The following is a 27145-nucleotide window of genomic DNA, read 5'->3' on the forward strand; positions in this document are numbered from 1 at the left end:
TTTTTTATAAAATGCATATGGGTAGAAAGATGTTGTAAAAGTAGAATACAATGATCCACACAAGTTTGCCTCGAAATTGCGTGGTTTTCCTTCTACTGTGCGAACTAACACGGTCGGCCATTTATGGGAGTCAAAATTTTGACCCCCATAAATGGCCGACGTGTTAGTCGACGAGGTAAACGGAAAACCACGCAATTTCGAGGCATGTTTGTGTGGATCATTGTATTCTACTTTTACAACATCTTTCTACCCATATGCATTTTATAAAAAACGGTTACAAACGCTTTTCAAAGACCAACTCGACCGATCCAAGGCAACGTGTTCCTTTAATGACAGATGACAGTTTTCGTTTCTATAAGATTAATGCTTGTTCAGTTGTAGTGGATTGAATTATAAACGCGTAGTATGTCAATTTTTTAACCTAGCTTTTAAATGTTTATCATCGTTCAATAACTGTGATCAACAAGACAAAAACAAGTATAAATTGTTTTAACAAGATTTAAAATTGTTACTCGGTTACTTAACTGTTGCTCAGTTACTGTAAAGATAAAACCACAATTAATATTATCACTCAATTACTTTGATGATTTGATGCTCAATGGAATGTATCACGATATAAAAGTATGCATAAACTCTTGACACTCCAGCTATTGGAAAACCTACTGGAATATCTAAGACAAAGAAGGCTGATATCAGTATTGACTTATGTTCTTCATTCTGCATTCTTAATAAACACTCTTTTGTTATTCGTTAATGTAACAAGTCTGGGACCAACGTCCATGTGTTAAAGACACTGGACACTATTGGTTATTGTGATGAAGACCAGTCTTCTCACTTGGTGTATCTCAACACATGCATAAAATAACAAACCTGTGAAGATTCGAGCTCAATTCGTCGTCGAAGTTGCGAGATTAAACTATGAAAGAAAAAACACCCTTGTCACACGAAGTTGTGTGCTTTCAGATGCTTGATTTCGAGACCTCAAAACCTAATTCTGAGGTCTCGCAATCAAATTCGTGGAAAATTACTTCTGTCTCGAAAACTACGTCACTTCGAGTGAGCCGTTTCTCACAATGTTTTATGCTATCAACCTCTCCCCAATACTCGTTACCAAGTAAGGTTTTATGCTTATAATTATTTTGGAGTAATTGCCACAAGTGTCCACTGTCTTCAACCATGAATCGCAAACTTATAAAGAAAGAAGGAAGAAAAATAAAGAAGTACTGTTTACTCGTTGAATCCAAATATCATTTTATTTATTTTATATGTCAGACTTCTTAAGGAATCTACCCTCCAACTCCAAACTTGTATTTGTTTATATTATCTTCTTCATCAAGATCAGTTCATAGAAAATCATAAGTTCTGTCTTATCGAAGTTGAAAATCTGAACCCCCCAAAAAGTGAAGAGAACAAAACTGATGACAAATAATGTTGATAATATTATTCCTATTTACATTTGATTAAATTTTAACTCTAACACTACTCATGTATCGTTCCTCCATGTTAAAATTGAAAAACATTTTTAAGAGGTCTGCAGCATTGAAGACACTTTGTCCTGGTCGTGTCGGCGTAGCATTGAACGGGTGAGGTTTATTTGTTTGTTTGCGTGTTGGGGTGTTTTTGTTTGGTTTTTGGGAGGTGTTTGTTTGTTTGTCGTGGTTTTTTTTTTTTGGGGGGGGGTGGGGGTCCTCGAATTGAGTGCAAAAAATAAGAAAGCCAAGTCTACGCTGATTTTTCAAACATTTTCTAGACACACCACCGAGTTTGAGTGCCAGCCTCACTCCACGTAAGAGATAAAAGCAACATTCTGCAAATTGCATTTACAACTGCTCGTTTGTTATGACCAGTCTGCTCCATTTTACACTCCTGAGTCCATCAGGAGTGTAAAATTCGGGAAAACTGTTGAAATGTTCCTTCCCGCGCTCAAATCTGATAAACTATTATGACATTTAGTGTTGCTTTGAAGGATCCATGCCAGTGCGTGCAGTGTCTTCCGCCGATGATTCTACCCCCTCCTTGTGGCTGAAGAGGATCACTCTAAAGAGGGCGCTATATCAGAAAAGGGTGTTGTTGTTGGGGTTTTTTTTTTTTTTTTTTTTTTTGGGGGGGGGGGGTTGGAGAGGGGGCACAGAACCTCCGGGGGACTGAATCTCATGACACACGCCCCTTTCACATTGTATCTCTTATCCGCTTGGAATACAGCCCCGGGAGTTTTTACTCCATACCCCGGCTTACTTTCACACTGTCGCCCCATTCCACGTGTACCCCGGGGTTTTGTCGCTTGAGAGCAGGTGGTTGCTTTTCCCCGGGGTATGCCCATTTGTCAGAGCAGACCGGGGGTTGGGGGTAAAGGCCTGCCGTTACTCTCCGGGGCAACCCCTGGGGGAATAGAGTACTGTGAAAAGGGTCAACATGACTGTGCTGATGAAGGGGAAGTGTCAAGAAAAGGGATAGTTGAATTGTGGGGAAAGCCCACAATGTCGCTTTGGTGAAAGACGTCCTCTTCCCCCCCCCCCCCCCCCCCCTCCCCAGGGAAATGCGGTCCGCCGGAGATCTGTCACCCAATGCAAAATTAACGTGAGCTGTAGGAGGATATTTCAAAAGACGGCGCTATCAGAAGTGATTAAGCCATAATGGGGGGACCGAATCTCCGGAGGCGGGGGGGGGGCAGAATCCTGCCACACCCCCTCCTTACTTCCACCCAAACCGGCGTAGGAAAATCCTTATGAGGCGTTGATAATTGTTATGAACCTTTGAAAGTTTAACATGCTGTATTTATTTAGTTTTCTACGGGTGTTTTCATTCAAACGAGTGGATTTACCACCATAGAGCTATAGCTCTATGTTTACCACAGAAACTTATTAGTGTAACGCACTCCTAGCATAAGAGACCGCAAACCAACACACTGACTGAAATCCAAAATGTTAATAGCGCCACCTGTTGGTCAAAAAGAGAAGAGGGTTCGTCTATTATTTATAAAAAGGGTACGTTATGTTGAGAAATGTTTTCTTTCGGCACCAGAGCTTCCTGCGATGCAGTTTTATAACAATTAAAGATCTGCAATGTGTTGTAGAAGTGAGTCTTAAGTTGTCATTTATTAAAATTAACCAGTAAAATAATTATTGAAGACAATCTTGTGAAACTAATGTTCCTAGTAATACCTACTAAAATATTGGAACACTCGATCAAGGTCGTCGCACGCACTGCACTACGGACGGACGGACGGACGGAAGTTGACTGTATTATGGGATCCATTGTTATAAAGTGATCCTTACTTTTGGATGGGGCGGTCATGCTGCAATCAAAACAAACGCAAGCACAGGGCCTTGTGAGCGTGGACGTGCATTAATTGCGCCAGTGTGTCACCCACTGTCCTGCTACGCGTTTTCAACAACCGACACTAGAAGTTAAAAAGGATATTACATATATGTCGTAAAACGGCTTTTATAAACAAAAACCATGCTTGGGTTTCGTCGAACAATCCTTGTGATATTTGTCTACTGTGTTTTAGCGTGTTGTGCTGTGAAAGATGTATTTACGGGTTATGACAGGGAGAGAGTGGTGTGCCCACTGAAAAGTCTGGCATGGGGGCCTGGACTAGAAGCCAACTTTGACGTCCCGGCTCGGTTCTTTTTTATTCAAGCAGTTGACTTCCAAAACAATAGGTAGGTTTACTTCTCTGTATTTAAAAACTCTTTGTTTATTTACAAAGTATTTCACATGTGACATAGCCTAGCCTAGACAAGAGGCCCCAGTATTGGGTATTTATAGTCTTTATTTTCTATTTTTAAATACGATTGCCTTTGCTTGAAAATGTTTGTTTTCCGTATTTTCATTGTATTAAAACATATTGCATTTGCTTGTAAAATATTATTCATTATTCACTAGAAACTATAAGATAAGGCTCCCTCTGTAAAAAAGGCTCCCCCCATGAATGAGCCTTATACTAGGGGTCTATTAATAATTTGGGCCTCCTTATACGCTTTTCGTTTTTAAAATCGCGTTGATAGATGAAAGTTTTATGACTGTTAGCCAGCCACCAATAACTGAAGTTTCCTATTGTACTACACAACCAAAACTTTCCCCAGTAAACTAAACCAAGTACTTTATAAGGCCTATATAAAAATGAAAACATGCAGTTGCAAATTGCTAGCTAGCCAAAATGACCATTATACAGTGTAGTGTAATGGTATTTTATAAGTGGAAAAGAAGTGAATGGAAATAAGTGTTTGGAGTCTGGCAGAGTCTTTCTGGAAGGCTAAATGACAACACAACATAATGCCCATAAACAGGAAGGCCCAGCTGGTACTATGAAGCAACTAAGTGGAAAGAAATGAAAAGAGAGGGAGAGTGGGCAGAAAGCACACAGAAAAAAAAACAACCTGGGATGCACTAGACCCAGTAACTGGGGCGCTGTACTCTTTTTTCTTCGAAATTTTGACATTATCGGTCCGACCGATAATGTCAAAATTTCGGAAAAGGAGTAGGCCCTACAGTGCCCCAGTTACTGGGTCTAGGGAAGAGCAGGTTACAAAGGAGGGTGGGTTGGGGTTGGAGAAAAGGGGTTGGTTTGACCACAAACCAGGCCTAACATGCCTGATCCTTTACTGGAAAGCAGCAAAGGCGATTGCTTGCTGGTAAAAAAAAACAATCAATATTCTCTGCAAGTGGTCCAGCTGAGCTCCTGGCTTGCATTAAATGCCAGTGGTAAGCTTGAAATGAATCATTTTTTAAAGAAATGGAACAATAATAGTCGTAGTGTTTTTAAAAATTAACCCAAGTGAATCATAAACGAGCTCGTCCTTCTAGCTAGTCACTGAAAAAAAAGTAAATTGGGCTATCCCTGAATTGTGCCAAATATATTTAAATAATGGTAGTATGTTTTAAAAGCAGAAATAGAGCATTTAAGAAAAGGGAGGCAACAAACAACTGTTTCCACTAAGTGGAAACTGCTGAAAAGGGATTGATAAACCTAGATGATGGTTCAGAGCACCTTGTTTAGGTGTACAAGGAGTCTATAAAACAGAAGATGCATTAATCATACATTAGGCATTTAAAACAGAAGATGCATTAATCATACATTAGGCATTTAAAACAGAAGATGCATTCAAGCAGTTAGATTTGCATAAAGAAAAATAATCAGGAAGAAGACCTGCTTAACAATCAAAAGATATCTAGGTGTAACCATGGTAACCAACAAAGGAAACTCGACAATATTGATCCATCGTCATTGATACCTACTCACACATGTCACAGGAACATTTTGTTCATGGTAAAACATCTGATGAACATTGGTCAATTTTACTTTAAAGCCATTATACACTTTCGGTAAACAGTATTGTCCAAGTCCCACACTTCGTGTATCACAACTTATATATAAAATAACAATCCTGTGGAAATTTAGACTCAATCGGACATCGGAGTCGGGAGAAAATAACGGGAAAACCCACTCCTGTTTTCGCGCGTTTCGCCGTGTCATGACATGTGTTTATAACAAATCCGTAATTCTCGTTAACGAGAATTTATATTGTTTTACCGTTTTCTCAAAAAGTAAAGCATTTCATGGACTAATATTTCAAGAGAAGTCTTTCACCATTACCTTATGTAAACCCTGTAAATTATTTGTAAATCTGTGAACTTTTTTTTTTTTTTCTGTACCGAAAGGGTCCAATGGCTTTAAGGGTGTTTGGTTAACATCCTTAGTATGATACACAATGTTCTACAAATCCACAGTTAACAACAGAATTAGCTAACATGAAGCTCTTCTGTTTTGCAAGGTTATATTGAAGTATGGAGGAATGAATTAATTTATTCCTCCATGATTAAAGGAAAATGTCTTTCAGAAATGACAATGAAATTGGGAACACAAATCTGTCTTAAGGACTTATTTTTTCATGGAATTATAATTTCGAAGGTTAGTAAATTTTCACTTCTAAAGAGGTTTTTGAATGTTCTACAAATTTACAGTAAACAATGGAATTAGCAATTGTGTTTTTACGATACACTTTGGCTAGCTCTTTTGTTTTGCAAGGTCATAGGGCCTATCAAACAATAAAGTCTTTGAGCGATGACAATGAAGCAAATCAAGTGTTGGGCGTGGTAGACTGTTTGCCAAGCATTCCCACTTCAATCATACCATGTTTGTTCAACAAAGAACCACAAGTGGTCTTAAATCTCAATGGGGGGGGGGGGGGGGCGCTCTATAAACCTTGAGAGGCTAAAGGAGGCCAATTGCGAGTGCAGGTTTCAACTTACATTTAAAATTGCAGTATCATTCTGATTTTTTCAAGATTTTTCCTTAAAGGCAGTGGACACTATTGGTAATTACTCAAATTATTATTAGCATAAAACCTTACTTGGTGACGAGTAATGGGGAGAGGTTGATAGTATAAATATATTGACTGCTTTGAGTGCTACGGTTAAAACAACGACTCCCTCGGTGATCCCCGGACCGTCGATTTTCCGTCTGCGAGGGAGTCGTAGTTTAGCACAAGTTAAAGCAGTCCATATTTGTTTTATAACACCCCACCAGACTATTTATCATCTTCGTACACGTAATGTTCGTATGTGCGTTTCAGATACACAGGTGCACAACGGTTTGAGGTGGGTAAAAAGACGTCTGGGTACTGCAAGCTGTTTGATAGTCGTCGAACTATCACACGGCAAAACGATGCACTTTCACTCTGCAAACGATGCACTATCACACAGCCGCCGTCTAGTAGTGTCTAGTAAAACTAAGACATGTATGTCATGTGACGTGCTCTAAGCCAATGGAAAGGCAGAATATTTGTATGGGGTGTTATAATATAAAACATTGTGAGAAACGGCTCCCTCTGAAGTGACATAGTTTTTGAGAAAAAAGTAATTTTCCACGAATTTGATTTTGAGATCTCAGATTTAGAATTTGAGGTCTCGAAATCAAGCATCTAAAAGCACACAACTTCACGTGACAAGGGTGTTTTTTTCTTTCATTATTATCTCGCTCCTTCAACGACCGATTTTAGCTCGAAAGGTTTGTTATTTCATGCATGTTGAGATACACCAAGTGAGAAGACTGGTCTTCGACAATACCAATAGTGTCCACTGCCTTTGATCTAGCCTTGATCAAGGCTGTTGACGTACTGTTCCCCGGCCCGGTTCGCTGCACACGCATGCAGTGCATACACAAATGTACATTACCATACATTGTACAGCGAGAACAGTATAGCGTAGTCGTGAGTACGGTCGTGTCTTTCTACTTTCAACCTCGCACACGTGGCTCAAACAACAGCCTTGATGGGTTTGTAAAGCTTTATAGGAATTCCGATAAAAGGGTAGTCATGATGTGGGCGTGTCATTCTAAACATTGGCCAATCACAGGCACGATTGAGAATGACGTATTACTGCTAGCAATCATGCCACGTCCATGTGTGTATGTGTGTGTGTGTACGCTGTACGCTAGCTGTATATGTACATGTACTGTACTACGTGCTTTTTATAGCAGTGTCGGGAGCGTGGTGTATATTAGCTATGATTGTAAGGAGTCTGAATGCGCTGCCGGCCGGACAGGTGAGCCGGACAAGACTCGCCCGGTCGGTAATGGTGTTGAACAACTTCGAACAACTTCCGTTGTCTTGCATTTCATTATAACACGAGGACTAGCTTCATAATTACAACGTAGCTGGTAGATTTGTCCCTGAATTGGAAGCTGCTGTACTATGAGTGTAACGTTGTAGTGTTGTACTAGTATGGCAAGAGTTAGTTTATGAAATCTCTGTCCTTCCTCTAAAATGAAAATATGCCCAGCACCTAAGAATTCTTACCAAGTAGCCATCTTGCCGGAAACCCGTGACACCTGGATACTTTTTTAACCTTTCTCAAACACATTTCACACGGTCTAATTTTGTTCCTTCTATTTCTCAACCCATGATTGATGCATTAACCGCGGTTGTTATATTTTGTTGAAAGTTTCTTTAGTTGTGTTGCAAATTTTACACCACTGATTTCCACTGACTCCAGTTTTGTTTTACTAGTAGGGATTTCTCCCTCGCCCGCCGCCATTGCAATGACAGCCACGAGCACATGTGTGCGAGTGCTTGCAGAACGTTGTGATTGACATCGCAGCGAGAGTTTATAGGTCAACCAACAACCAATGAGAACGGGTTGTTAGTATACATTAGCATAATGAGCTCCGCCCTAAATTTTGGCAGTTACAAAACCATCAAGGCGCTACTTAGGAAGTACCCATGTACCGTAAGTGTACCGTACACAGATGGTACATGTACATTTACAGTACCTACATGTACATGTACAGTAAGTACATGTGTACGCTGTACACGTATTATATGCACTGTGTTATGTATGGGGGTGCGCTGGCGGAATTCAGTAGTGATGGTGACTAGGATTTTGCAGATCGCGACTGGCTGTAGCGCCTTGATCAAGGCTACCTTTGATCAGGTGTTTCTCAAAGCCTCCTTGATCAAATTTTCTCAGAAGAAGTAAACTGGTTATCAAAGGAAGAAGAAATAACTCCTACCTTCCACCCACTTGTTAAAAAGCAGTTCGACATTACTTTTTAGAATAGAGAAGTTTCTCTGTGCATGGAGGTATGGAGGTAGAATTCTTTCGAGGTAGAATTCTACCTCCATGCTCTGCGGTAGTAGAATTTAAAAAGCAAGACATAATCTCAAAAGACCAATCTACCTGGTAAGTATGATGCTAAGCAAACATTTATTGATACTTCACCACATATGCAATGACTCCAAGACAAGAAAGAAATAGTTTACATTTTGTCAAAAACTGTAGCCTCATATATTATTTCTGGTAAAAGAAAAGAAAGTGAAGGCCAAAGACAAACATCAGCAGACAGCTTTTACAATAATTGAGATAAACACACGTCTTTTTTTCAAACAGTGCTTTTAAGAAATTGGAAAAGAACTTGAACGTTGAACTCTGTAGGGCCTTCTGAATTACAGCACCGCTGTTGTAGAGCTGTGTAAGTGGTCATTCAAACACAATGAGTACATGATCAAGTCTATTATATCGTTGCGGTACTCGCTGCCAAAACATAGGATTCAAACTGCCTCTAGCTACCGGGCAACCTCGGTAGTCTAGTTGGTAAGACACTGCTCTAGAATTGCAAGGGTCGTGGGTTTGAATCCCACCCGAGTAACATGCCTGTGATATTTTTTCACAGGACTCGGGAAAGTACTGAGTATACAGTGCCAACACACATCGGTGTATGGGTAAAAACCAAAATTAATATTCTTTATCCCCGATGCAAATTTAACATCTATTATGATCAAGTTGGTTGAACTCGTGTTTCAACCCAATCTAGTTATTGTGTGTTTGAATGATTCTAGAGCTAGACCCAATCGGGTTTAACCCAGGAAAAGTTAAGCCGTCGAGCTGGAGGGTTTATCTTTAGACCGCTTTGGGTTTATACTCATTGCATGTGGATAGAATAATAAAGACAACATCAAGTGTATCTCACAACGGATGACCACTGACCTCTCACCCTCAACAAAGACAATTGAAATGAGAGAAAGTGTGCATCTTTTGTTTTTGTTAAAATTCATCGTCCTCACCTGTAGTTTAGGCAAACTTCACCAAAATTTATCTTAAAATGAATGCGTAGGGCCTATAAATTTGTAAATTTGACTCCTATTTAGGGGCTAATGCTTCATTTTTAGCTATGTCAGACAGTTCCTACATATGGTCAGATCTTGATCTGAACATGGCCTCAGATGTATTGGTTGTTACTCAATTTATGGCATAAAAACTTACTTGGTTTAACGAGTAATGGGGCGGTGTTGATAGTATAAAACATTGTGAGGAACGGCTCCCTCTGAAGCAACGTAGTTTTCGAAAAAAAAAAGTAATTTTCCACTAAAGTATTTGTATATTTCGAGACCTCAGAGTTAGAATTTGAGGTCCCGAAATCAAGCATCTGAAAGCACACAACTTTGTGTGACCAATTGAGTTCAAATTTTCACAGGTTTGTTATTTTGTGCATTATATGTTGAGATACACCAAGTGTGTAGACTGATCTTTGACAGTTACCAATAGTGTCCAGTGTTTGCGCTTAGTACTGTACATCATTCCTAGTGGTAAGCAGGAAATTTAGGGTTTCAGTCTAACCATGGTCTATAACTGCTCAAAGTCTATCTCAATTCCTCTTAGAGGCTGTAGATCTGGTGATGACAAGCTACTGGGCTTTTTGCCCTGAAATACTTTTGCTAGGTGTCTGTGCAGGAAACAACCACTGAGTCATATTTGACCTTCATGGGTATGATAGTGTAATTGGGTGGCATTAGTCTAGACACAGTTGGAAAGAGGCATGTGAATGGAAAGTTTAAACAAGCTCAGTTGCAGAAATCCATTGCTAAGTGAGCAGAGTTTTGCAGTAATATCTGCTGAATAATAAAAAAAACAATTAAGAAATGTGCTCAGCAGCTTACTTAGTCAGGGTGTGGAAGGGTTCTTTAATTGTATGAGAACTTTAGGAGCAATTATAGGTCAGTGTGCATCCCAAAATTTAGCTCTTGTATTGAAAAAGAATATTTGTGGGTTTGGAGATCTTTTTTTATATGAAACAATCAGGCAAACTGTTGAATCTACTGGATCTGTGAGGTTGGCAACCTTTTTTAATTTTTTTTATATTTAGTGGCTTTTGACTTGCTTGGCTACATGAATGCCTAAAAATAATTAATGTAGTTCAACTGTCCAATTTTGGAAAATTTAAAATTGGGTAGCTGGTCAATAGGCCTATATAGCAAACTTTAGGGTTATTTGTTTTTATTTTTTGGAAAAAAAATCCTGCTGAGGTCTCTGCACTGCTGCGAGATCTCTTCACTGACGAGAAATTTAAATCAAATACAAAATCCTTCTGTATGTTCACACATGTCTTCATGGTCAAGCACCAAAATACCTCACAGAAAACATCATCCTTTACAATACTGGTCATTCTGAAGACCGACCGTAGAAGGCTCCGCTCTGCTTCTGACGTCACACGCTTGGTCTTCCTCGCTCCTACAAAAAGGCTGGAGACAATTCATTCTTCAATACAGCTCCTAAGCTCTGGAACCAATTGCTCTGTGACGTCAAAGAAGCGGTGTCTACTTCGGTATTCAAGCGGTCTCTCAACAGAAGTTCTTTGTTGGTTATTTTGGGTCCAACTCAAGCCACAATTTGACAAATAAATTTCAAAATATCTTCTTCCTTTTTAACAGCTTCACATACTCCCCTGGACCCAATGCTTTCCAAGTCGCAATTAAACCTTCTACTGGAAGAGGTCGGATCTGGACCCAAGTACTGGATAGGAACGATGGAACGTTTCTTGTCCGTTATCGTCTCTTTCAAACATATCCTCAGATGAGAATTGAAGTCATGAGTGGAGACCGACATGTTGGCGCCTCACCTTTTATAATTACAGGTAAATTTGTATGTGATACCAACTGACACTAGAACATTAAATCTGGGGTGGATTTCACAAAGAGTTAGGACTAGTCTTATCTCGAGTTAGGACCAGTTCCTCGTCCTAACTTAGGACTATCCATGCAATTTGTATATCTCCTAGGACTAGTCCTAAGTTAGGACTGGTCCTAACTCTTTGTGAAATCGACCCCTGATATTTTATTGAGTAAGAACTTTCTGATTTTGTATTGTTTTTGTAACTCTTGAATCTACATGGAAATTACTATGACACAAAATATAAAATTTTCCATTTTACCAACAAGGTGTAATTTCTTGCCTGCCAGGATGTTCCTTGGAATGTACAGGTCTCGTTTTGTAAACAGGTTAATTTTTCTATCTATAAGAACTTTCTTTGGTCCATACCATGGAGGAAGATTTTCCCACCTCCATGGGTCTATACTGTATTCACACTGTTCAGAGTGTCCCATCCTCCTGGGTGTTGTCACAGGTAGTTCCTGTTTACATAAGTTCTAGCCTAGAGAAAGGATCTACAGCTTCCAGTAGGTACACCTGAATTCTGAAGATAATCTTGTATTTTGCCAACAGTCTGTCAACATGTTAAATCCTTGTGTGTAAACTCCGTTTACTTTTACTTTGGAAGTAAAATGACTTTACTCCAGTAAGAATCACAGTACATGTAAGCTGTAATGCATATTTGTGTCTTCTATTCTGTAATGGATGTTTTGTCAAACCACAATTGTAAACCTTACAATTAGAATCTGTTGAGCAAAATATGCAGTCCCCTGGCTGGAAGTCCTTTCACTCAGAGAGTTGTTATACCCCGCAGTTGTTACATGTACCTAAACACTTCTCAAGGTTTTTTAAGCAACCTTTTGCTGCCATTTCTATTTCAACATAAAGAAAAATAGTTTCCCGCACAATAAGTTTACTAGAAGCAAGAAATGTTTGGAGACAACTATTGTACTGTGGTGAAAGTGCATTGTGCACAATTTGAAAAACCTGTCTGTTTGTGATCTATAGGAAGCTCAATTTGGGGTATTGGTTATGTAAGTCTGGCAGGCACTGCCTCATCACTGAAGTGAAAGTTGTCCTTCGTGATACCATGGAGGAACCTGAGCCTTTGCTGAACACTATCATCAGGTCAGTTCACAAGCTGATCCAGTTTATTGTAAGGGTCCATTTCTCAAGGCCCCCCCCCCCCCTGACCACACCCAACAGAATGTGCCAGACACATTTCCTTACCAAATAGTAGGCCTATTTACGTTCCTATACCAGACCTCGAATTAAGCCACAGAACAAAAAAGCAATTGCCTCATTGAGTACCCCCTTACCATGGAAATTGATGTGCCCCTTGAAAAACAAAATTCAAGGCCTTTATTACATGTATGGCCTGGATGTAGGCCCTATGTTTTATTGCTTGTATTAGTGCCATGAGCACTCGCAGTCACAGGTATATTTGTGTGTGTTGTAAATAGCTCATACATGTACATGTACACTGTACATACATATAACCATGATTAGAGCAGAGCAAGGGTACTCCTGGACAAACTCTCAAATCTAAGAGAAATTTGTCTTTTAGGAAAAAAATGGATATTAAGGAAGGTCGATCTGATGTATGACATTGCATTATTGTGAGGGTTAGAACAAAGTGAAGACACTATTGACTTCCTTTTGTAGGGCTTGGAGGTAGCCTGGAAGTGAAATACATTCATGCAAAGTCAACCTAGCAAGGAAGTTATCAAACCTAAGTACAAGTGACCTTTGACACTGTAGACCCTTGGTTGTTAGGTTAGACTGGCAACCAGTGTTTTTTTTAGAGAGTACAACATGTACTGAATGCTTGATGAAAGGGGGGGCGGGACAGTTCAAATATCTGATGAGGACCGGTCAAAAATTCATTGCAAATGGTCTGGCTGGCTTTTTCTATTTTGAAAAGTATCCCTATTTTGTGTAAACCGACAAACTGATGAAAAAAACAAGCTTTAGATCTCCTGCTGGCTAAGAACTAACGGAGTGAAGGCAACCAGATTGAAGTCATCAAACCACACACATGACAAACAGAAAGGGTCCTTGGTCTATTTATTTCACTTCCAGACGTTTCCCGTGGCTCCAAAGTTCATGAACGTGTGGTCCTTTACCATACACTACTGCTTGAAACCTCCCACACTTAAAGGCATGGAGGAAGGATTGCTTGTTTAGTGTATATTGTACAGTAGCCTGCACTACCTTCTGTTTGGACAGGAAGTCAAGGGGTCATTAAAGATCAAGAGATAAGTCTTGGAACCATGGCCTTTGTGCTTGCAAGTTTATTTTTTCCTAAATTAAATCCAAACAACATGTAATGGATAGTGAAGACTTAACCAGCACCTTTCTGGTTTGTTTTACCATGGGAATTTATTCCTCCATGGTGAAACATAGTTTGATATTCAGTGTTACAATTGTGTGTTTGAGTTTTGCTGGGTTTTTGTTGCATTTTATGACAATCTATTAGTTGTTACGAGGAATGACCACGACTGTTTCTACCTTCCATGGTAATGTATGACACTGTAGTGTTAAAAGAGTTGCAAAGGTCATTGGTTCGAATCCCACCAGAGTAATATACCAGTGATTTTGTTTACAGAACTCAGGAAAGTACTTGGCCCCCTATACGGTGCTAACACACATCGGTTTATATGGGTAAAAACCAAACTGAATTTAATCTTTTACATGTTTTAAAGACACTGGACACTATTGGTAATTGTCATAGACCAGTCTTCTCACATGGTGTATCTCATCATATGCATAAAATAACAAACCTGTGACAACTTAAGCTCAAACGGTCATCTGCAAGATAATAATGAAGAAAAAAACACCCTTGTCACACAAAGTTGTGCGCTTTTAGATGCTTGATTTCGAGACCTCAAATTCTAAATCGGAGGTCTCGAAATCAAATTCGTGGAAAATCAATTCTTTCTCTAAAACTACTCCACTTCATAGGGAGCCGTTTCTCACAATGTTTTATACTATCAACCTCTCCCCATTACTTGTTAACCGAGATAGTTGTTGTGCTAATAATTATTTTGAGTAATTACCAATCAGCTGCCTTGAAAGGTGTTTTCTGAAATTGTTGTCAATCAACGAAAATTTCATTAAATGTTTTTAATTTCACTGTGATTGGTGAACAAATTTTTACCTTTCATTGGAAACACTTTGCAGTAACAAACCCAGGACAAAATTGACATTCAAAAATTTGTTGGTGCAGACATCTCTGATTGTTGATGATGTTTCCCCTGTAAGGCCAAATAACAAAAAAAAACAGTTGATCGTCCCTGCCCGCATTCTTTTTGGGGGCCGCATCCTTTTTTTTTACTATTTACTATTTTTCTTTTTTTCTTTTTTTCAATCCATCTTTTCAAAAGGACAGGCCTAGGAGTTTCTTCCGAATCTAACTTCATTTAGGTAGGCCTATAAATAAGTTTGCGGTTGATTCAAACTGAAGAATTGGTGGCCTGTTTGATTTGAAATACTTAGCGGCCATCTTGAAAGAAAATAGTAAGGCCCTCATCCTCCTCTTTTTAGAAAAATCCGGACGATCAACTGGTATTTTTTGTTGTTTCCCCTGTAACCTTAGAAATGTATCGCCTTCTGTGGCCACCGGAAGATTGTACAGCACTAACAGCCTTTACTTCATTAAATTTGCTATGACAATACCAAACCAGACTAGGGTTGTTTTTGTAATGGTTGTTAGACTCATAGTAGGCTCAAAAAGAGCTAATCAGTGGTCAGAAATGGCTTTGAAAAAATGGAATTTGAACCAAGACCAACCAAAGCCAAAGAGTCAATTTTATTAAAAGTTTTTATGGCAAGGAAAGTTCATTGATCAAACCAGGAAGGAAATTATCCAACTCCAATATTTAAAATTTTATTTTATGACTGTGATTTTCTTTAGCATTTAGGCAACTTTCATTTGAAAGCAAAATTAGGTTCAGACACTCCGACTCATTGTTTCTCTGTTTACAGGCCTAGAATTGTATTATTAAACAAGTTCATAGCCTCTGTTGCCCTGGTAATTAAACAAGTTCATAGCCTCTGTTGCCCTGGTAATTAAACAAGTTCATAGCCTCTGTTGCCCTGGTAATTAAACAAGTTCATAGCCTCAGTTGCCCTGGTATTAATCTTGGTGCCCATTTAAAGGTTTCCCAAAGACTTAAACATTTCAAAAGATAATGCCCTTCTCAAAGTGAAAATGGCTCTGCCCTCTGAAAGATGAAATTCCAGGCCCAAGTTTATCTTTGTTGGTTTTTCTTTTAGCCTACGAGAAAACAAATCTGCTAGGGTGAAAACGTCAGGCATTTAAAAAAAATTATTTATTTATTTATTTGACAGAGCCAATGTATGACGAGAAGTGTAACTGTCCAGTTCAAGATCCAGAGCAATGGAAACAGAATATGCACTGTGCTTCAGAAATACATCCACAAATTCTGCACGATCTCTCTGTGTTTCCATCCATTGATCTGGATCGGCTAGCGACTGAAGCCGTTAATAGATTTGAGAAACACCACAGCATGTGTCACTATAGTATTATTGATAACAAAGTAAGTCAATCTATAACATGAAGGTTTTGAAACTAACGGTTCTTTCTAGAACCACCCCAACTCATTTAGAGATACATAGTCATTATGCATGGTGTTACTGTTACCGCAAATCTTTCCATATCAATCTATATACTGTTGGTTTGCAGCAACACCATGTGTATCATTATATCTGCTTGCTGGATACATGTAGATTTTGTTTTTTAGGAAAACTTGTCTTGCTTTATATTCTATTACGATATGTTTTTAATACATTTTCTTTTAAATTCGGGAGACTTCTCTAAGTGCTGTGGAGTAGATTTTTGGAATTTGGGAGACTTGTCAGTTCTGAATTAAAACTGTCCTGCTAATTAACTACTATCTGAGTAGAAGGTAGGAAATCGGCCGAGACTACTACTTTCTCTTTAGTGGATCCAGGGGACTTCTCGTTATTAACTTCACTACCACGAAGTGAGTTCTTAATTGTTCTCAACGTTTCGACCAGCTTGCTTTACATATATTTGCTTTTCGGTAACACTATGTGTATCTACTTGCCAGAAAGAGTTTGTTCTTAGAGAACTGTTTTGCTTAATTCTACAACCGCGGAGTAGAATGTTCGGGTGTTCGGGAGACTTGCTCTAGCTATATCATCAGGAGAGTACTGAATCCACTACATTTTTACAACAGAAAGAGACATGAAAAACCTTGTTTTAAATCATGACAGATTATTATCCGATGCCAGCTTGCTGTTTCCGATGATCGGATCCTTGTGGTATTCTCCAGACAGGAAGATCTATCTGAACAAACAAAACCACAGATTAAAAAATAACAAATTGATCGAAGGGAATTGGAATACTGTAGGAAGCATGTCATTGTGATAAACCATAGAGAAATGTTTTATGGATGAGCAAACATTGATGGTGTTATGTTAGTTATACTGCAAGCCAGTCCCCTGTTGGTACACAGATTAATGACAATGGTGGCAATGTATTCTTAATATGACCCCAAGGTCAAAAATGGTTAACAGGTTGTCAAAACAGGAGAATAAACAGACTTTTTCTACAGGATAATAAACAGGATTTGTCTTTTCTAGAACTCCCCCCTTTTCTAAGACAATGAAACATTAATAAAAAATAATAATGAAAGTCATGAGGACCCCCAGGGAGAGCAGTTCATGGACAGCTGATGGGCTCCCCTGGTTGAATATGACCTAATAAATAAATGAGGTTAATTTTATTTTGTTTCAGATTTATAGAAAAACGCATGGACAGCATGTTGGTTTTAAAATGTTCTCGGATGCATTTCTTCTCTCCATGGCTCGGAAGGTAAGTCAGTATTTATTACTAGAGAAGGCATCTGCGGCAATATTGCATGTACTTGTATTCTGAGAGTTGTTTTTTAACGGAACATTATTTACAAATCCAAACGCAAGAAAGTGTATACGTTATAGGCCTTGATACAGAGAGAATGAAGGTAATGCAGAGGAAAATATAAATACCTCTAACAATGGTTAGGTCACATTTTCTTTTAACAATACAAATATTTATTTAAAGACACTATTGGTAATTGTCAAAGACTAGTCTTCTCACTTGGTGTATCTCAACATATGCATAAAATAACAAACCTGTGAAAGTTTGAGCTCAATCGGTCATCGAAGTTGTGAGATAATAATGAAAGAAAACACACCCTTGTCACACGTAGTTGTGGTGCTTTCAGATGCTTGATTACGACTAGACCTCAAAATCTAATTCTGAGGTCTCAAAATCAAATTCGTGGAAAATTACTTCTTTCTTGAAAACTATGTTACTTCAGAGGGAGCCGTTTCCCACAATGTTTTATACTATCAACCTCTCCCCATTACTCGTTACCAAGTAAGGTTTTATGCTAATAATTATTTTGAGTAATTGCCAATAGTGTCCACTGTCTTGAAAGCTAAACATCATGTTTCAATTATGACTTCTAATGTTTACCAACTCAATAGTGAAATAACTTGTCAACCATCATATCTTATTTGAACAGGTGCGACTCCCAGATGTGGAATTTTTCATTAACCTCGGTGATTGGCCTCTAGAGAAGAAGTCAGCCAATGACAGCCCTCTACCAATCCTGTCCTGGTGTGGTTCCGATGATACCAGGGATATCGTCATGCCAACGTATGACATCACAGAGTCAACCTTGGAAACCCTAGGCAGGTCAGTCCCAGCTGGTTTTAATTTGACTTTAAAATGTTCCCTTTTGTTTGTGGAGGCGAGACCTTCCTTTAAAGGGGGTTACAATTTTTGAAAAAGTAAATTTTTTGAAAAGTCAATTTGGTCTTTTAAATCTCTCAAACAAATGTGTATAACTCTGTATTATAAGACCACGTTTAAAATCATTCAGGTTCCCCCATTGTTTCATTGACTAGCCAGCAGGACCTGTTTAGCTTCTTATTTTGGTAGTCCACCAGATGTTTCACCTGTTCATCTTTTACTTATTTTTCTCCTCTTTTTGGGGGGAGAAACTCATTTTTTATTTGAGTTGAAACCATTTTTGAACATTCCAAGCAGGCAGTGGTTTACACAACTTTGGAAAGAATTGACCTTGCCAGCTGAGCTCACTGGACAGACTTTTGACTTGACTGGTCCTTAGAAGAAATAACTAGTGTCACTGTTTGGGGAGAACGCCACCGTTCCTATATTATCTTGTTTCAATAGTGGAAACACTATACAGCAACATTGCAAGTTATAAATACATAACTACATCTAAAGTTGTTTAAAATAACAACAGCATGGCAGGGAAAGCCATTTCCTGGATGTTATAATTACAACATTGTTCGTCATGGTAACAACGTAGTTAATGTTGCACAACAACTTACTCAGATGTCCATGTATGTGCCTTTAATTAAATGTGTCTATTTTTAAGACAGAAATACTTCCTGGGACTATTAAGTTAAGGACGTTCATGTATTTGTGTAAAGTGTCAAGACCGGGACACGATCCTACACTCTGCTGATAAAAAAAAGCTTTCAAGAGTTCTGTGCTCTTAACCACTCGGCTAAGCCATGCCTGGCAGTTGGAGTACTAAGCTGCTGTGATTGTTGCTTAGCATTGATTTCTGTCTTAATTAGTGGCAAACACATCCCTTATACTGATGATCCTTTAATGGTTTGTGGAAGTGGCTAGTTTGCACTTGTTGCTACTTTTCCTTTCTGTATCATGTTTAGAGTCCATCAGGGATATCACATGAAGTGATCAATAGTTGATAATGATCAAGAGTAGATTCAGTTGACAAGATTCAATACAGCACCTTAATACTGGGTTTTGCAGTTGAAGTTGTTTGCTTGTGCAAGTTGATCTTTGGGTTTGTTTGGGAAGTTTGGTTGTTGTTTTGTTGGGGCTAGTTGTAGCATAGACTGGCTCATTACTCGTGGTTGACTTAACTGACAGACACAGGAGGCCTACATTATACCAAAACTACTCAATGGTTCTTTTCAGCACCACCACAACAACTAGATTTCTGTCTGAAGCATTCAGGTTGGTTGCATGGTTTATTCCCTGCTACCTTTCATCTCTGTAGAGCCCTTTGAAACTCAACTTAGACTGGAGCCTTGTGTGTGGGTTGGTTTTTCAGTCCCTACCTGATTGCAGCTAGGGCATTCCCAAGAGTTTGTTTTTTCTCTCTTATTTTTTCCTCGCCTCCCTCCTATTCTTAAACTGAGATTTCTTCAACATCTTATCTTCTGAGGTGTCTTTGAACTTTAGGGTCACAGTGAAAGGCATCGGCTCCTTGGTGTCATTACCAAATATCAAAAGTATATGATAATGATATAAATAGTGTTACCGCAAGCTTTTAATTCCAAATTGTTTATTATTGTGCAAAGTTAAATATCTTCTTATGACATAATTAAATTCAATAATTTTGCTTCCCTTCAGCAACATGAAAATAATGTCACTTACTAAATACTGCGTCTGTACTTATTGCTTGCTTTCCAGGGTTTCTCTAGACATGTTGTCTGTCCAGGCCAACACTGGTCCTAAATGGATCAACAAGACAACTAAGGCATTCTGGAGAGGTAGAGATAGTCGTAGAGAGAGATTAAATCTGGTTAAGTTATCTCGTAGTCAGCCGGATCTTATTGATGCAGCGCTCACAAACTTCTTCTTCTTCAGGAACGAAGAGGAGGAATATGGACCTAAAGTCAAACATATTTCATTCTTTGACTTTTTCAAGGTGAGATTGGTATCTTTTAAAAAGATTCAATAACGGTGTTTTGATTTTTGTATACTAATGGTTTTCTTGTTGATTACTCATGGCAGATTTACTAGCTGAAGACCCTACTCTTGCTAAGCAAGAAATGAGTGGGGTACCAGTCACAGCAATGGTAAATGTATGGTGTTTTAGTCGGTAACCTATTTTTGTTAAGCAATGAGTTCTCTGTGCCTGCCATGTTTTTGTGCTAACATGTTTTATGTAATTGTGCCCTCATCTTTCAAGTTTTGAAATATTGTTTTTTTGTGTGGAAATGTATCGCCAGCAAATGTTTGTTTCAACTTTAAAACTTTAACGATTTCATCTCAAACAAATTGTTGCTGTCATTTCATGGATACTGGATGTCACAGTGCAAAGTGGTGTACAGGTTTTCATTGAAGCAATTTCTTAAGTACTTTGAACCTCAACGCTAAAATCAAAATGGTCTTTGAGAAAAACTCTTTGGTGTGGTCTTTAGAAAACCTCAGGGAGGATCAAAAGATACTTTGGATTGTGAAGCATTAGGTTGATAAAGCTTTCAATTTGGAATCTAGTTTTCTCATGTAATCTGAGTTGAAACGCAAATCTCTTGTTAAGTTTTTAGTCTGGGATTTAAGGACAATTTGGCAACCTGCTGTAAGTGTAAAAGTAGTTCAATGGAATCTGTAATCTAGTGAGGTTTGGTTTAACACCATGGGATAATCTAGATGAGCAGTGGTGATTCTTATACAAATCAGTAAAGTGAGAAACTCTTGAGTTTGATCGATAGGCTCTGATCTTTTTATCTCTTAAAGTATTTCTTTGAAATTATGGGGAATTTTTCTTGATCCTATACCCAGTATGGAAAACTTCTGTTGATACCAGTCTTTAGACTAGAATTGTTCATTGTGTTCATTGTTAGTAAACCAGTTTGCCAGAATTCATCTATAGAGATTTCTTATTGTGTAACCCATGATTGTACTGTTAGCCTTCCTTTCACTGTGTGGAGGGCAAAGAAGATTACATGAAAAGTATCAGGGATTACCTTAATCCTCTTTAGGATGATCCATAGCTTCTTTTGTGTTGAACCATACCTTCATCTATGGTTGAACTGTCTAAATGGCCATGATTCTTGGTAGTCATAAGTCCACTTGCACTACATTTCAATGAAGGGCCTGCACTGCACACATATTACAGTCTAGATTCTACCTCCATGGGCTGAGTAAAATCATGGTACAATCATGGAGGATGGTACAATCATGGAGGATGGTACAATCATGGAGGATGGTACAATCATGGATCTTGGCTCCATGGTACAATGTACAGCTTCCCATTCCTAACACTGTCTTGTATGCTGTTCAATTTTAAAGTAAAGGCAAAACTTTATTAAAGGTGTCATTTTTAAATGATTGGCATTCAGTTTGGCGTAGTGGTTTCCTTCCTACTTTTGTACCCTGTTATCAAATTGTTTTGACATGAACCACCTCTGGTGACTGCATTATTTGAACACTCAAGACCGAAGCGAACATTCTTACACTGTCACATAAAAAGCTCTTTTTTTACACTACTGGTAATTACTCAGAATAATTGTTAGTATAAAAACTTGGAGAGCTGTTGATAGTAAACAGCATTGTGGGAAACAGCTCCCTCTGAAGTAATGTAGTTTACGAGAAGGAGGTAGTTTCTCACTCAAACAGTATTAGACATCAGGCCTGAAGCATTTTATTATGCATCTGAAGGCACACAACTGTAAAACAAGGGTGTTGTTTTTTCTTTCATTATCCTCTTGGAATTTCGGTGACCAATTCAGTCCTAACCCTTTAACTAATCATATTTAAATGTACCTTTTGATGGTTGTTTTACAAGTGTTTTATGTTGATTTTCTACAGTACAAATACCAAATAAACATTGATGGTACTGTCGCAGCCTACCGTCTTCCATACCTACTGAGTGGAGATAGCGCTGTCTTGAAGCATGACTCGGTCTACTATGAACATTTCTACAAGCAGATACAACCTTGGGTTCATTACATTCCTTTCAAGAAGGATTTAAGTGACATCGTAGAGAAGATTAAATGGGCCCAAACACATGATGAAGAGGTGAGGAATCAGAGACTCTACATCTTCTAGTATTTTCTTTTCATTTTTTTCATCTCAGCCTTCGAGAAAACAACCTGCTTGGTCGAAAAGTCAGGCTAAACTACTTAAAAACTTACCCAGTAAGTTTCTCATGGTTTCTCTAGTGGTTTTTTACATGATATTGGATTTCAAATGTAAGCAATCCCTGGTGACTTAGCAGGTCATCTCACAAATGGCTTATATGTATTTCATAAGGTGCTTGGGCAGAGAAATGAGCAGGAAACATTACAGACATATAATATGAAATTGTTTCCAATAAACACTAACCTGCACAAATAATTAAGGTGTGGGGTTGCAGTTTGAATGGGCACTATAGCCTGTCAAATATCTGCCACAAGAGGGCGCTCTAAGAGTTAAAAGCTTCACAAAGTGTCAGTGAAATTGATCATTCAATGAGCCATACGAAATAAATGAACTTCACAACTACCTGATTGGTGAAATGAAAGTATTCAAAGTTAATTTTAGACTTTCTAATTGTGAAAAAATCTTTGATAGTACCTGTTTTTAGCCTTTTAATAACTTTTATTATCAATCTTTTCCTTCTCTCTGTCAGGCCCAGCAAATAGCTAAAAACGCCCAGCAGTTTGCCCGAGAGAATCTGCTGTCCAATAATATCTTCTGTTACTACTACCAACTTCTTAAGGTAGTCAGTTCATTTTATCTCCATAAGTTTCCACCTTTTTATATGAAATTGTTAATAGAATGAATGGTTCTTTGCAGGCTTGAACTTCACTCTTGAAGGGTCACACAGCAATTTTCTTCTGGAGGGGCACTTCTATGAGGGAAACGTCAATTTGTGTTGGAACTTTGCAAAGGGTGCTGTGATTTATTTTGAGGCCTGTTGTTTTTATGAAATCCATTCTCAATAGAGTCTTCTTCTTACGAGCTGATGGGGGTAAAGTGGCCATAATCCTGGGGGGGGGGGGGGGGGTTCGGGAACATCAGCCAAACCTTGGGCTCTATTGGCTTAGAGTGGCCATAATTCTGTGGGGGATCCGGGAACATCATCATCAACCAAACCTTGGACTCTATTGGGTGGTTGATGGAGAGATCACTCTCTGGTGATGTGGTTAATAAAGTGAATAGTCCTAAATATACAGCACCAATGGACAACACATGCACAAATCCTGGTGTGAATACTCACACAATTCCTCTGTATTTTTTAACTATGAGATTCTCCAAGTTGTGTTTATAATTCTACTTTTGTTTTCTTCCGACCCTCAGGAATACTCTTCCAGACAGGTTGGTTCACCAAAGATTCGAGAAGGAATGGAACTAGTTGAGCACCCTGCTGAAGATGCACATTGTCAATGCGGTAGAACGGTACAAGTGAGTAGATATAACCCCTGGGACAAGGGTTGTTAGGGGAACCCCTGTAGGGTAGCAGCAGAATGGAACAAGTGCAAAGATGTTACGTTTGGAAAGACGGTTGCTAGGGGACCCCCTGTGGGGCAGTATAAACAACTTCCACACATTATAAAAAAAAGGTATATTACTATTTGTATTGAACAGGATTAAAACTGGTCTTTTTTCACTAGGCATTCCTGATGGTCTAGTGGTAGGACTTCTTCTGTAGAATGGCAGGGGGTGTGGGGTTTAAATCTCCCCTGAGTAGTATACCAGAGGGAACCTTTTTTTCTGACAGGACTTGGGGTAAAAGTATCGAGTACTTTGTGCTTATCACACATAGATGTAGGGTGATACAAAAGGTTTTAATAACATTTGTTTTCCCTGGTACAATTGTTACATCTGTTAATAACTTTCTCCTCTCTCCATTTCTGTTTTCATTCTCCAGGCACACGAAGAACTCTGAAACACACAACTTCAACTCAAGCTCTCACTTTTATAATAATGTACATAATGTTGTGTATAACAAGTAACATTTAACCCATAAGTATTACTAAAACAGTGTATAAGTGTTGTAGAAATGTATTACAGATATTGACACACATGGTAACCCTATCTGGCTGGGCTGTCTTGACAGTTAAATAAGGAGACATTTATAACATAAATATTATACAGGTGCAACTAGAGTTGAATTTTCTTTTCTTATTTCCCAATGGTTAATAAGTTTCTTTATTTTTAAGTTGTGGACAATAAATTGTTAAATTCTATCTCCACAAATAGAATGAGGTTTTAAAACCAAGCGACTAAGAACAGAAGACTATTCCTGATTCTCAGAAACCAAGTGACTAAGAACAGAAGACTATTCCTGATTCTCAGAATCCAAGCGACTAAGAACAGAAGACTATTCCTGATTCTCAGAAACCAAGCGACTAAGAACAGAAGACTATTCCTGATTCTCAGAATCCAAACGACTAAGAACAGAAGACTATTCCTGATTCTCAGAAACCAAGCGACTAAGAACAGAAGACTATTCCTGATTCTCAGAAACCAAGCGACTAAGAACAGAAGACTATTTCTGATTCTCACAATCCAAACGATAATAATTACAACTCATTACTTTCACAAGTGCTGCATATAAAATGAAAAAACGGATTTGTAAGATAAGAATGCTGAAATCCGTTTCAATCATTCAGAGAAATTTACACACCTTAAATTTGTGGAAATCACATTTTAAAGCCTCACAAGTCAGTCTTATTTTTATTGTTTCAACACTCAGGTAAAGTATACCTGTGGAACTGCTTGATTGATTAAATCCTATATGAATGTAGATATAAATACATTACAACTAAGTTGTGAAAATTTCAATTCACAAAGTGTTTGCATTTTGGGGATATCACTAAAACCTGGAGCAGTTAGTCCGTGCAGGAAGAAACATCCGTAATTTGAATACACAATCTGAGGAACGTTTCCGGCATGAAACATTTCTAAATTTTTTAAATTCCTTTCTCTGAAACCACACTATTTAGAAAGGAATCGTTTCTTAAATGTGAATACATAATGAACAGCAGCAACTCCATGTAGTTTTCTTAAACAGTATCACTGACTTTGATGGGATTTTCACAGGTTGTATGTATGGTGGTGTTTCTAGAAAACTAGAAGATAGTGAAGGAATCAATTTGTTTATTGTTGTTCCTTGAAACATGAATGAAAAGCAAAGTGACTTAGATATAAAGACATCTCATAGAAAGGTCAAAGGTCATCAGAAACAGGGTCATGAAGGTTTTTTTAGTCCCCAATTATAGCAGTAAAGGAAATATGACACTCAAGGCAGATTTCAATAAAATACCTTCATTTTTATGTCTTGGGTATTTGACACTCTTACAACAGTATTCTTATTTTAATTTTTAAAAAAACTTCACTGAGAATTTTTTTTACCATTCACGATGCACTCATTTTTATACAACTTTTTTATATTCCATTTACGCTGACATCTCCACAAAATAATATTTTTCTCATTAAACATTTTATTTTTGGACTTTTATGATTGCCACTATATGTATTTTGCAAGATATTTATTATGTTAGGTTTTACTTAACATCTCATGATTATAGCTAGCATACATGGTCTGGTCTTTCACTGATAGTAGACCAAAGGGAAGATATTACAGAGAAGAGAATTATAATTAACAATTCATTTATTTTCTTTTGGAAATGGTTTCATAGAAACAAATCACTACCAAATGGAAGTTTGGTTTCAAAGATGACTCTATATTTGTCCATCTGTGTCTGTATGGCAAATCAACTCATTTATTCAGTTTGACATGTACAAAACAACTTTTGTGCTCAAAATTGTGCACATTCAAATGTAAAATTAGGTCTTGAAAGAACTTTTGTTATGCCTGTCGGATCCCAGAACAAAGGTAGCCTGGCTGTCACAGGTTGTCATGTACACTAATTAAGTTTCTTTGGCAAAACTAACAAACATCAATGTTACTGAAATTTGAAAACTTGAAATTCACACACAGTTGTTATATTTGGGTGGGTAAAAGTTTGAAATGTATATGCAGGGGGGGGGGGACACGTTTGCACATAAGTGAAAAAATTAACAAGACTTTTTTTATGAAAAACTTTTCTGCAGTTTTGTTATCTGAAAAATTATGGAACTCCTGTGATTCAATAATGATCTATACATATGAAATAGAAGCAAACTAATTGTTTCTTTGTAAAGAAAACTCAAAAGATGGTAGTGCAGGCAATGAAAGGCAAGCAAAACAAAGTAAATATTTTCATTTTATTTTAGCTGCTGGTCATTTGTCCATGTACTTACTGATAGTTTTATACTGGCAAACTTTTGTCAAGTCTTTAAAATAAAACATTGATTGGCATGTCATTATCATGTCTTAAATATTATGTTAATACATAAAATGACTTAATAAGTTACTATTTTTATTGTTGACAACTTGGTTTACAGTTTGCTTTACACTAACATTTTGTAAACAGTTTTTATTTTGAAACTTAATTCTATCACACCTTGAATCTTTAGGTTACATTCTGTACTTAAAAATTGTGTTATCATTTCAGGTTTAGAAACTAGGCTCAGACTCATATACTAGTAATAATATGAAGAGAATAGATAGAAACGACTTGTAATAAACACTACTTATTGGTTTGAAATAATATTATGCCAAGGATTATGGAGATGGATTCCTTATGAAGTAAATTCTGTTCATTATTAATATTATGTTAATTTTTCTGGTGCTGAATTAATAAATGAAGTAAAGTTTAACAAAATTATCACTGTGTTAATTGATTTTCTTCAATTTGTTCGTAATTGTGGTGGTGGGTGGGGCTGGATTTCAGATCGATATATCTCTCAAGGAGGATCAGGTTTTAATTGCACTACTGGTCAAAAGAACTTAATGATTAGGGTATGATTTCACAGAGTTGTTTTGTTTAATCACACAAAGTTGGCTAGGGGTTGGCAACAAAA

At 37.9% G+C, this 27145-nt stretch overlaps 1 protein-coding gene across 1 annotated transcript; it reads left to right on the top strand.

Annotated features, from left to right (window-relative positions):
* The first annotated feature begins 3275 nt into the window (after positions 1-3275).
* On the top strand, positions 3276-27033 carry LOC139935086 (protein O-glucosyltransferase 2-like). The gene is made up of 10 exons (XM_071929544.1): positions 3276-3665; positions 11211-11413; positions 15781-15989; positions 17213-17290; positions 17985-18157; positions 19937-20174; positions 22061-22270; positions 22863-22952; positions 23534-23638; positions 24105-27033. Exons 1-10 carry the CDS (start codon positions 3460-3462, stop codon positions 24120-24122), a joined length of 1530 nt encoding a protein of 509 aa, XP_071785645.1. The 5' UTR covers positions 3276-3459; the 3' UTR covers positions 24123-27033.
* The last annotated feature ends 112 nt before the right edge of the window (positions 27034-27145 follow it).

Source organism: Asterias amurensis, chromosome 3 (assembly GCF_032118995.1).
Source record: "Asterias amurensis chromosome 3, ASM3211899v1".
In the NCBI taxonomy this organism is placed as follows: Eukaryota; Metazoa; Echinodermata; class Asteroidea; order Forcipulatida; family Asteriidae; genus Asterias; species Asterias amurensis.